Source organism: Oncorhynchus keta, chromosome 6, assembly GCF_023373465.1.
Source record: "Oncorhynchus keta strain PuntledgeMale-10-30-2019 chromosome 6, Oket_V2, whole genome shotgun sequence".
Taxonomy (NCBI): domain Eukaryota; kingdom Metazoa; phylum Chordata; class Actinopteri; order Salmoniformes; family Salmonidae; genus Oncorhynchus; species Oncorhynchus keta.
This window is the reverse complement of record NC_068426.1, coordinates 2,341,278-2,354,596: the sequence shown is the minus strand read 5'-3', so window position 1 is coordinate 2,354,596 and position 13,319 is coordinate 2,341,278. Positions and strand designations below refer to the sequence as shown.

At 46.2% G+C, this 13,319-nt stretch overlaps 1 protein-coding gene across 5 annotated transcripts in view; it reads right to left on the bottom strand.

The window, feature by feature from the left end:
- Positions 1–13,319, bottom strand: part of LOC118383109 (cell adhesion molecule 2-like) — an 884,842-nt gene that overhangs the window by 12,105 nt on the left and 859,418 nt on the right. For 3 of the 5 annotated variants that reach the window (XM_052520137.1, XM_052520141.1, XM_052520139.1), the window contains one exon: positions 6,658–6,780. In XM_052520137.1, coding sequence (XP_052376097.1) covers positions 6,658–6,780 — 123 coding nt within the window. Of the gene's footprint in view, positions 1–4,575; positions 4,611–6,657; positions 6,781–13,319 lie in introns of all 5 variants that reach the window. The other 2 variants (XM_052520140.1, XM_052520142.1) reach the window with 1 other exon arrangement.

Genomic DNA, 13,319 nt, shown 5'->3' with positions numbered 1-13,319 from the left:
CGCCCCTCCACTCTAACCACAAGGCTACCTGCCGCCCCTCCACTCTAACCACTAGGCTACCTGCCGACCCTACACTCTAACCACTAGGCTACGCTGCCGCCCCTACACTCGAACCACTAGGCTACCTGCCTCCCCTCCACTCTAACCACTAGGCTACGCTGCCACCTCTACACTCTAACCACTAGGCTACCTGCCGCCACTACACTCTAACCACTAGGCTACCTGCCGCCCCTCCACTCTAACCACTAGGCTACCTGCCTCCCCTCCACTCTAACCACTAGGCTACCTGTCACCCCTACACTCTAACCACTAGGCTACCTGTCACCCCTACACTCTAACCACTAGGCTACCTACCGCCTCTACACTCTAACCACTAGGCTACCTGCCGCCCCTCCACTCTAACCACAAGGCTACCTGCCGCCCCTCCACTCTAACCACTAGGCTACCTGCCGACCCTACACTCTAACCACTAGGCTACGCTGCCACCCCTACACTCTAACCACTAGGCTACCTGCCTCCCCTCCACTCTAACCACTAGGCTACGCTGCCACCCCTACACTCTAACCACTAGGCTACCTGCCGCCACTACACTCTAACCACTAGGCTACGCTGCCGCCCCTACACTCTAACCACTATGCTACCTGCCGCCCCTCCACTCTAACCACTAGGCTACCTGCCGCCCCTACACTCTAACCACTAGGCTACCTGCCACCCCTACACTCTAACCACTAGGCTACCTGCCACCCCTACACTCTAACCACTAGGCTACGCTGCCACCCCTCCACTCTAACCACTTGGCTACGCTGCCACCCCTCCACTCTAACCACTAGGCTACCTGCCGCCCCTACACTCTAACCACTAGGCTACCTGCCACCCCTACACTCTAACCACTAGGCTACCTGCCACCCCTACACTCTAACCACTAGGCTACGCTGCCACCCCTCCACTCTAACCACTAGGCTACGCTGCCACCCCTACACTCTAACCACTAGGCTACGCTGCCGCCCCTACACTCTAACCACTAGGCAACCTGCCTCCCCTCCACTCTAACCACTAGGCTACCTGCCGACCCTACACTCTAACCACTTGGCTACCAGCCACCCCTCCACTCTAACCACTAGGCTACCTGCCGCCCCTACACTCTAACCACTTGGCTACCAGCCGTCCCTACACTCTAACCACTAGGCTACCTGCCTCCCCTCCACTCTAACCACTAGGCTACCTGCCGCCCCTACACTCTAACCACTAGGCTACGCTGCCACCTCTACACTCTAACCACTAGGCTACCTACTTCCTCTACACTCTAACCACTAGGCTACCTGCCGCCCCTCCACTCTAACCACTAGGCTACCTGCTTCCCCTCCACTCTAACCACTAGGCTACCTGCCGCCCCTACACTCTAACCACTAGGCTACGCTGCCACCTCTACACTCTAACCACTAGGCTACCTGCCTCCCCTCCACTCTAACCACTAGGCTACCTGCCTCCCCTACACTCTAACCACTAGGCTACCTGCCTCCCCTACACTCTAACCACTAGGCTACCTGCCTCCCCTACACTCTAACCACTAGGCTACCTGCCTCCTCTACACTCTAACCACTAGGCTACCTGCCTCCCCTCCACTCTAACCACAAGGCTACCACTAGGCAACCTGCCTCCCCTACACTCTAACCACTAGGCTACGCTGCCACCTCTACACTCTAACCACTAGGCTACCTACCTCCTCTACACTCTAACCACTAGGCTACCTGCCGCCCCTCCACTCTAACCACAAGGCTACCTGCCACCCCTCCACTCTAACCACTAGGCTACCTACCTCCTCTACACTCTAACCACTAGGCTACGCTGCCACCCCTACACTCTAACCACTAGGCTACGCTGCCGCCCCTCCACTCTAACCACTAGGCTACGCTGCCACCCCTCCACTCTAACCACCAGGCTACGCTGCCGCCCCTACACTCTAACCACTAGGCTACCTGCCTCCTCTACACTCTAACCACTAGGCTACCTGCCTCCTCTACACTCTAACCACTAGGCTACCTGCCGCCCCTACACTCTAACCACTAGGCTACTTGCCTCCTCTACACTCTAACCACTAGGCTACCTGCCTCCCCTCCACTCTAACCACTAGGCTACGCTGCCACCCCTACACTCTAACCACTAGGCTACCTGCCTCCTCTACACTCTAACCACTAGGCTACCTGCCTCCCCTCCACTCTAACCACTAGGCTACGTTGCCACCCCTCCACTCTAACCACTAGGCTACCTGCCGCCCCTACACTCTAACCACTAGGCTACCTGCCTCCTCTACACTCTAACCACTAGGCTACCTGCCCCCTCTACACTCTAACCACTAGGCTACCTGCCCCCTCTACACTCTAACCACTAGGCTACCTGCCGCCCCTACACTCTAACCACTAGGCTACGCTGCCACCCCTCCACTCTAACCACTAGGCTACCTGCCGCCCCTACACTCTAACCACTAGGCTACCTGCCTCCTCTACACTCTAACCACTAGGCTACCTGCCCCCTCTACACTCTAACCACTAGGCTACCTGCCCCCTCTACACTCTAACCACTAGGCTACCTGCCTCCTCTACACTCTAACCACTAGGCTACCTGCCGCCCCTCCACTCTAACCACTAGGCTACCTGCCGCCTCTACACTCTAACCACTAGGCTACCCTGCCTCCTCTACACTCTAACCACTAGGCTACCTGCCTCCTCTACACTCTAACCACTAGGCTACCTGCCGCCTCTACACTCTAACCACTAGGCTACCCTGCCTCCTCTACACTCTAACCACTAGGCTACCTGCCCCCTCTACACTCTAACCACTAGGCTACCCTGCCACCCCTCCACTCTAACCACTAGGCTACCTACCGCCCCTCCACTCTAACCACTAGGCTACCTGCCTCCTCTACACTCTAACCACTAGGCTACCTGCCTCCCCTCCACTCTAACCACTAGGCTACGCTGCCCCCCCCTCCACTCTAACCACTAGGCTACTCTGCCCCCCCTCCACTCTAACCACTAGGCTACGCTGCCACCCCTACACTCTAACCACTAGGCTACCCTGCCACCCCTCCACTCTAACCACTAGGCTACCCTGCCACCCCTCCACTCTAACCACTAGGCTACCTGCCTCCTCTACACTCTAACCAATAGGCTACGCTGCCACCCCTCCACTCTAACCACTAGGCTACCTGCCTCCTCTACACTCTAACCACTAGGCTACGCTGCCACCCCTACACTCTAACCACTAGGCTACCTGCCGCCCCTACACTCTAACCACTAGGCTACGCTAACCACCCCTCCACTCTAACCACTAGGGCTAACCACTAGGCTACCTGCCCTCTACACTCTAACCACTAGGCTACCTGCCCCTCTACACTCTAACCACTAGGCTACCTGCCTCCTCTACACTCTAACCACTAGGCTACCTGCCGCCCTCCACTCTAACCACTAGGCTACCTGCCGCCTCTACACTCTAACCACTAGGCTACCCTGCCTCCTCTACACTCTAACCACTAGGCTACCTGCCTCCTCTACACTCTAACCACTAGGCTACCTGCCGCCTCTACACTCTAACCACTAGGCTACCCTGCCTCCTCTACACTCTAACCACTAGGCTACCTGCCCCCTCTACACTCTAACCACTAGGCTACCCTGCCACCCCTCCACTCTAACCACTAGGCTACCTACCGCCCCTCCACTCTAACCACTAGGCTACCTGCCTCCTCTACACTCTAACCACTAGGCTACCTGCCTCCCCTCCACTCTAACCACTAGGCTACCCTGCCCCCCTCCACTCTAACCACTAGGCTACTCTGCCCCCCTCCACTCTAACCACTAGGCTACGCTGCCACCCCTACACTCTAACCACTAGGCTACCCTGCCACCCCTCCCCTCTAACCACTAGGCTACCCTGCCACCCCTCCACTCTAACCACTAGGCTACCTGCCTCCTCTACACTCTAACCACTAGGCTACCCTGCCACCCCTCCACTCTAACCACTAGGCTACCTGCCTCCTCTACACTCTAACCACTAGGCTACGCTGCCACCCCTCCACTCTAACCACTAGGCTACCTGCCTCCTCTACACTCTAACCACTAGGCTACGCTGCCACCCCTACACTCTAACCACTAGGCTACCTGCCTCCTCTACACTCTAACCACTAGGCTACCTGCCACCCCTCCACTCTAACCACTAGGCTACCTGCCGCCTCTACACTCTAACCACTAGGCTACCCTGCCACCCCTCCACTCTAACCACTAGGCTACCTGCCTCCTCTACACTCTAACCACTAGGCTACCCTGCCACCCCTCCACTCTAACCACTAGGCTACCTGTTTCCCCTCCACTCTAACCACTAGGCTACCTGCCGCCCCTCCACTCTAACCACTAGGCTACGCTGCCACCCCGAGCGGCAGGTAACCCTGGTTATTTTAATTGGGCTACAGACACTGGTTATAGATGGTCAGGTGTGTTACCTTTATACCTGATATCTGGTTATAAATGTAATAGAGTTGGTCAACTGTGTTATTGACAGGTGTGTTATTAACAGGTGACCTACCTTGATGTCTGACAGTGAACCTGATTATAAACAAACTGGATAGACAAAGGGAATAAGTCAGGTGTTGTACTATCAGTTTTACTACTATCAGGTATGTTATCTTTATGTGTTTAACAGGTACTATCAGGTATGTTATCTTTATGTGTATAACAGGTACTATCAGGTATGTTATCTTTATGTGTATAACAGGTACTATCAGGTATGTTATCTTTATGTGTTTAACAGGTACTATCAGGTATGTTATCTTTATGTGTTTAACAGGTACTATCAGGTATGTTATCTTTATGTGTTTAACAGGTACTATCAGGTATGTTATCTTTGTGTGTATAACAGGTGTGTATAACAGGTAATATCAGGTATGTTATCTTTATGTGTATAACAGGTACTATCAGGTATATTATCTTTATGTGTATAACAGGTACTATCAGGTATATTATCTTTATGTGTTTAACAGGTACTATCAGGTATATTATCTTTATGTGTTTAACAGGTGTGTTTTATAACAGGTACTATCAGGTATATTATCTTTATGTGTATAACAGGTACTATCAGGTATATTATCTTTATGTGTTTAACAGGTGTGTTTTATAACAGGTACTATCAGGTATGTTATCTTTATGTGTTTAACAGGTACTATCAGGTATATTATCTTTATGTGTATAACAGGTACTATCAGGTATGTTATCTTTATGTGTATAACAGGTACTATCAGGTATGTTATCTTTATGTGTTTAACAGGTACTATCAGGTATGTTATCTTTATGTGTATAACAGGTACTATCAGGTATGTTATCTTTATGTGTTTAACAGGTACTATCAGGTATGTTATCTTTATGTGTTTAACAGGTGTGTTTAACAGGTACTATCAGGTATATTATCTTTATGTGTATAACAGGTACTATCAGGTATGTTATCTTTATGTGTTTAACAGGTACTATCAGGTATGTTATCTTTATGTGTTTAACAGGTGTGTTTAACAGGTACTATCAGGTATGTTATCTTTATGTGTTTAACAGGTGTGTTTAACAGGTACTATCAGGTATGTTATCCTTATGTGTTTAACAGGTACTATCAGGTATGTTATCCTTATGTGTTTAACAGGTACTATCAGGTATGTTATCTTTATGTGTTTAACAGGTACTATCAGGTATGTTATCTTTATGTGTTTAACAGGTACTATCAGGTATGTTATCTTTATGTGTTTAACAGGTGTGTTTAACAGGTACTATCAGGTATGTTATCCTTATGTGTTTAACAGGTGTGTTTTATAACAGGTACTATCAGGTATGTTATCTTTATGTGTTTAACAGGTGTGTTTAACAGGTACTATCAGGTATGTTATCCTTATGTGTATAACAGGTGTGTTTTATAACAGGTACCATCAGGTGTAGTGTATTACAGGTGTAGTGTATAACAGGTGTAGTGTATTACAGGTGTAGTGTATAACAGGTGTAGTGTATAACAGGTGTAGTGTATAACAGGTGTTGTGTATAACAGGTGTAGATTATAACAGGTGTGGTGTATAACAGGTGTAGTGTATTACAGGTGTAGTGTATAACAGGTAATATCAGGTGTTTTACAGGTGCAGTGTATAACAGGTGTAGTGTATTACAGGTGTAGTGTATAACAGGTGTAGTGTATTCCAGGTGTAGTGTATTACAGGTGTAGTGTATAACAGGTGTAGTGTATTACAGGTGTAGTGTATTCCAGGTGTAGTGTATAACAGGTGTAGTGTATTCCAGGTGTAGTGTATAACAGGTGTAGTGTATTACAGGTGCAGTGTATAACAGGTGTAGTGTATTCCAGGTGTAGTGTATAACAGGTGTAGTGTATTCCAGGTGTAGTGTATAACAGGTGTAGTGTATTACAGGTGCAGTGTATAACAGGTGTAGTGTATTCCAGGTGTAGTGTATAACAGGTGTAGTGTATTCCAGGTGTAGTGTATAACAGGTGTAGTGTATTACAGGTGCAGTGTATAACAGGTGTAGTGTATTCCAGGTGTAGTGTATAACAGGTGTAGTGTATTCCAGGTGTAGTGTATAACAGGTGTAGTTTATTACAGGTGTAGTGTATTACAGGTACCTTTATGCCTGGCCAGGTAGCGGCCCAGAACGATGATGAGACACAAGGTGACGAAGACCACCACCGCCACCACTCCTCCAATCAGAGCATGGTCTGGACCATGCTGCCCCATGGCGTTGGGGTCTAGAGAGGGTGGGGAGGAGAGGGAGGGTGGGGAAGAGAGGGGAAAGGGAGGGAATAGAGGAGAGGGAGGGAAGGAGCGGGAGGGTGGGGAAGAGAGGGGAAAGGGAGGGAATAGAGGAGAGGGAGGGGAGGGTGGGGAAGAGAGTGGAAAGGGAGGGGGATAGAGGAGAGGGAGGGGAAAGGGAGGAAATAGAGGAGAAGGTAGGGAGGAGGGGGGAGTGTGGGGAGTAGGGGGAAGCGAGGGGAAAGGGAGGGAATAGAGGAGAGGGAGGGTGGGGAAGAGAGGGGAAAGGGAGGGGGATAGAGGAGAGGGAGGGGAAAGGGAGGGAATAGAGGAGAGGCAGGGGATGAGGGGGAGGATGGGGAGGAGGGGGAGGGTGGGGAGGAGGGGGAGGATGGGGAGAGGGGGAGGGTGGGGAGAGGGGGAGGGTGGGGAGGAGGGGGAAGAGAGGGAAGAGAGAGGAGAGGGAGGAGGGAGGGTGGGGAGGAGGGTGAGGGTGAGGAGGGGGAGGGTGGGGAGGAGGGGGAAGAGAGGGAAGAGAGAGGAGAGGGAGGAGGGAGGGTGGGGTGGAGGGGGAAGAGAGGGAAGAGAGAGGAGAGGGAGGAGGGAGGGTGGGGAGGAGGGGGAGGGTGGGGAGGAGGGGGAAGAGAGGGAAGAGAGAGGAGGGAGGGTGGGGGGAAGGGGGAGGGTGGGGAGGAGGGGGAAGAGAGGGAAGAGAGAGGAGAGGGAGGAGGGAGGGTGGGGAGGAGGGGGAAGAGAGGGAAGAGAGAGGAGAGGGAGGAGGGAGGGTGGGGAGGAACAGGAAAAAGAAAGAGAGAGTTATTTAGTAGACTATAAGCTGGTTACTGGTTAACTGGTGAGCTGCTGTCATTTTCTCTCATTTGACATTTGAGTTATTTAGTAGACTATTTTATCCAGAGACATTTACAGTAGTGAGTCATTTAACAGACTCTCTTATCCAGAGTCACTACAGTCGTGAGTCATTTAACAGACTCTCCTATCTAGAGTCACTACAGTAGTGAGTCATTTAACAGACTCTCCAATCTGGAGTCACTACAGTAGTGAGTCATTTAACAGACTCTCTTATCCAGAGCCACTACAGTAGTGAGTCATTTAACAGACTCTCTTATCCAGAGTCACTTACAGTGCATTGTAAGACAGCTAATCTCTTAGGAAAAAAATGAGTTCTTAATGTTAAATGGTTCTTCGGCCGGGTTCCAGGTAGAACCCTTTAGATGGAACCCAAAAGGGTTTTACCTGGAGCAAAAAAAGGGTTCTCCTATGGGGACCGCCGAAAAACCCTTTTTTGGGGGTTCTAGATAGCCCCTTTTTGTTTTGTGTCAGTGAGACAACCACATATCACTCACTGTAAGTGCTTTTTCAATAAAGTAGCAATCAGCAAAGTCAGAGCTAGAAAGAAAAGTCCAAATGTGAGTGTTATTGTCCTCAACAGTCAGACGCTACGTTGAAATACTGCCACGTACTGTGAAGGCTGACAGAACACGCGACAGAACACATACATACCAACAGAGCTCAGACCTGCCACCCTGAGAGACAAAGATATTATTTTTTGACAAGATGAACAAGAGCATCTGACAAAATGTAACATTTTTTATTATTATTTTTAAACGAGAGAGAGAGAGTGATGGAGAGAGGGAGAGGGAGAGAGAGTGAGAGAGTGAGTGAGAGAGAGTGAGAGAGAGAAAGGGGGAGAGAGAGAGAGAAAGGGGGGGAGAGAGAGAGAGAGAAAGGGGGGGAGAGAGAGAGAGAGAGAGAGAGAGAGAGAGAGAGAGAGAGAGAAAGGGGAGAGAGAGAGAGAGAGAAAGGGGGGAGGGAGAGAGAGAGAGAGAAAGAGGGAGAGAGAGAGAGAGAGAGAGAGAGAGAGAGAGAGAGAGAGAGAGAGAGAGAGAGAGAGAGAGAGAGAAAGAGAAAGGGGGAGAGAGAGAGAGGGAGAGAGAAAGGGAGAGAGAGAGAGAGAGAGAGAGAACAAAAGGAGTAAATCAGTCATATTGTTCAGGGACCCCTCCCCCATAGAGACAGACAGCAGCTCAATACAAGACCACATGGAAACCAAGACACAATGTTTACTCACATGAGAAAGTAGACGGTAGCTTCCCAAATTGCAGCCTGTTCCCTATTTATAGTGCAGTGCCTTAGACCAGAGCCCTATAGGGGGTGCCATTTGGGATACATCCCCATAATGTATAATACTCAAAGATATCATTCCTTTGCTGTTGTTAATTAAGTCATATGAGAAAATCTAAAAAGTCAAAATATAGTTTATTTTTTTTCTGTCACTCATAAGTCTGGTAGCATCAGAAATGTTTGGGGTTTTAAAATGCGATAGAACGTCTAGTTGATTTCTGAAGTAATCTGGGGTTGAAAGGACCCGCTGAGATACAGGAGGACTTGAGGAATGAAGAGAAGACATTATAATCAATCAATTATAATATTATAATATAATATAATTATAATATAATGTTAAAAGACATCGACTGAAATTATTATACATTTTAAGATTTGTTTTTGGTGTAGAATTGAGCAAAGTGAAGGACTTTGTCTGAAAATAGGAAGTAGCTAAAATGTGATTGAATCATGAGGGAGTTTTTCCGAGCCACCGTGCCTCTACACCTCCAATGCTTGCTGTTTGGGGGTTTTAGGCTGGGTTTCTGTATAAGCACTTTGAGATATCAGCTGATGTACGAAGGGCTATATAAATACATTTGATTTGATTTGATAGTCCTTATTATCTCGGCTTTGAGAAATCTAATTCTTAGTGAAAAAGGAATAGACAGAACTATTAACATATCGGAAATAACATAGAATATTCTCTGCAAGCGTGTATGTAAAACATGGCTAAATGTCAGCCCGGGGATTCGAACCAGCAACCGAAAGATCTAACCACGAGGCTACCTGCCGCCCCAAATATATAGAAATAGAATAATAATAATACAATATATATCCCAATATATATATATCTATTGCATTATAATCCCCCAATATATATATATATCTATTGCATTATAATCCCCCAATATATATATATCTATTGCATTATAATCCCCCAGTATATAGAAGTGTATTGAATCATTATCCTCCAGTATATAGAAGTGTATTGAATCATTATCCTCCAGTATATAGAAGTGTATTGAATCATTATCCTCCAGTATATAGAAGTGTATTGAATCATTATCCTCCAGTATATAGAAGTGTATTGAATCATAATCCTCCAGTATATAGAAGTGTATTGAATCATAATCCTCCAGTATATAGAAGTCTATTGAATCATTATCCTCCAGTATATAGAAGTGTATTGAATCATTATCCTCCAGTATATAGAAGTGTATTGAATCATTATCCTCCAGTATATAGAAGTGTATTGAATCATTATCCTCCAGTATATAGAAGTGTATTGAATCATTATCCTCCAGTATATAGAAGTGTATTGAATCATTATCCTCCAGTATATAGAAGTGTATTGAATCATTATCCTCCAGTATATAGAAGTGTATTGAATCATAATCCTCCAGTATATAGAAGTCTATTGAATCATAATCCTCCAGTATATAGAAGTGTATTGAATCATTATCCTCCAGTATATAGAAGTGTATTGAATCATTATCCTCCAGTATATAGAAGTGTATTGAATCATTATCCTCCAGTATATAGAAGTGTATTGAATCATAATCCTCCAGTATATAGAAGTGTATTGAATCATTATCCTCCAGTATATAGAAGTGTATTGAATCATTATCCTCCAGTATATAGAAGTGTATTGAATCATTATCCTCCAGTATATAGAAGTGTATTGAATCATTATCCTCCAGTATATAGAAGTGTATTGAATCATTAATCCTCCAGTATATAGAAGTGTATTGAATCATTATCCTCCAGTATATAGAAGTGTATTGAATCATTATCCTCCAGTATATAGAAGTCTATTGAATCATTATCCTCCAGTATATAGAAGTGTATTGAATCATTATCCTCCAGTATATAGAAGTGTATTGAATAATAATATATGCAATTTAGCAGATATAGAAGTGTATTGAATCATTATCCTCCAGTATATAGAAGTGTATTGAATCATTATCCTCCAGTATATAGAAGTGTATTGAATCATTATCCTCCAGTATATAGAAGTGTATTGAATCATTATCCTCCAGTATATAGAAGTGTATTGAATCATAATCCTACAGCATGAGCAGAGATATAAATCATCAATTATAAATAAATCAACATGAGAAAAATGATATACTGAACAAAATATAAATGCAACACGGTAATATTTAATATAATATAATATTTTAAAGATATTTCTTTTTTTTGCAGTTCATATGAAGAAAATCAGTCAATTAAAAATGAATAAATTAGGTCCTAAACTATGTAAATACAGACATGCATCTGTAAGACACAGACACCGGAATAAAAAACGGGCCTGAGGATCTCGTCACGGTATCTCTGTGCTTTCAAATTGCCATTGATAAAACGCAATTGTGTTTGTTGTCTGTAGTTTATTGAATCATTATCCCCATACCATAACCATCCTCCAGTATAGAACCTTGGTCACTCCAGTTCTCTGTCTGAATCATAATCTCTCCAGTATATCTGTATTCTCTCTCCTCTCTCTCTCTCTGTCTCTCTCCAGTATATAGAAGTGTATTGTCTCTGTCCTCTCTCTGTCTCTGTCCTCTCTCTCTGTCTCTGTCCTCCTCTCTCTGTATTGAATCATTATCCTCCTCTCTCTCTATTTCTCTCCTCTCTCTCTGTCCTCCTCTCTCTCTGAATCCTCTCTCCGAATCTCTCTGTCATTATCCTCCGTCTCTCTGTGAATCTCTCTCTCTCTGTCATTCTCTCTGTCTCTGTCCTCTCTCTGTCTCTATCCTCCTGAATCTGTCTCTGAATCATAATCCTCTCTCTATAAATCATCAATTATCTCTCAACATCTGATATACTGAACAAAATATAAATCAACTCTGTAATCTCTCTATCTGTCCTTTTAAAGATCTTTTTTTTCCTCATATGAAGAAAATCAGTCAATTAAAAATGAATAAATTAGGTCCTAAACTATGTAAATACAGACATGCATCTGTAAGACACAGACACCGGAATCTCTCTCTCTCTCTATCTCTGTGCTTTCTGTCTCTGTCCTCTCTGTCTCTGTCTGTAGTTTCTGTCTCTGTCCCTCATCTCTGTCTCTGTCCTCTCTCTCTGTCCTCTCTCTCTGTTCTCTCTCTCTCTGTGTTCCCTCTCTCTCTGTCCTCTCTCTCTCTGTCCTCTCTCCGTCTCTCTGTCCTCTCTCCGTCCTCTCTCTCTCTCTGTCCCCCATCTCTCTCTCTCTCTGTCTCTGTCCTCTCTCTGTCTCTGTCCTCTCTCTCTGTTCTCTCTCTCTCTCTGTTCTCTCTCTCTCTGTTCTCTCTCTCTCTGTTCTCTCTCTCTCTGTTCTCTCTCTCACTGTCCTCTCTCTCACTGTCCTCTCTCTCACTGTCCTCTCTCTCACTGTCCTCTCTCTCACTGTCCTCTCTCTCACTGTCCTCTCTCTCACTGTCCTCTGTCTCACTGTCCTCTGTCTCTGTCCTCTGTCTCTGTCCTCTCCCTCTCTTTACTTCTATCCGTATCCCCCCTCTCAATTTTTTTCTCTCCCTTTTTTGAAGGTCCAAGTGGTGCCAATTCAACATTCCTCAGCTGTCTGCTCTACTGACCAAGCCGGACGGCAACAGAGTGACCACAAGGTGTGTGTGTGGTCAAGTGTGACAGCCAGGTCTTTGGGACTGTGGAGGGTTATGGAGTGATACAAAGCCTGCTGCTCACCTATTTAGAGAGAGAGAGACGGATGGGGTAGAGAGAGAAAGAGAGAGAAAGAGAGAGAACGAGAGAGAGAGAGAGAAAGAAAGAGAGAGAGAGAAAGAAAGAGAGAGAGAGAAAGAAAGAGAGAGAAAGAAAGAGAGAGAAAGAAAGAGAGAGAAAGAGAGAGAAAGAAAGAGAGAGAAAGAAAGAGAGAGAAAGAGAGAGAGAAAGAAAGAAAGAGAGAGAAAGAGAGAGAGAAAAGAAAGAGAAAGAGAGAGAAAGAAAGAGAGAGAGAGAGAGAGAGAGAGAGAGAGAGAGAGAGAGAGAGAGAGAGAGAGAGAGAGAGAAGAGAGAGAGAGAGAGAGAGAGAGAGAGAGAGAGAGAGAGAGAGAGAGAGAGTAAATGTCCTCATGTGTGCTACCTATATCCCCCCAGTAGAATCCCCATACTTTAATGAAGACAGCTTCTCCATCCTGAAGGGGGAAATCAATCATTTCCAGGCCCAGGGACATGTACTAGTCTGTGGCGACCTAAATCCCAGAACTGGACAAGAACCTGACACCTTCAGCACACGGGGACAAGATACAAACCGTGTAGTTATTCCCCCAGTAAGGCAATCAAACAGACAAAACGTATAGAGACAAAGTGGAGTTTTAATTAAACGGCTCAGACACATATGTGGGTCTACAGACAAACCAGGGACTACAAAGGGAAAACGAGCCACGTCGCTGACAACGACGCTCACGGACAG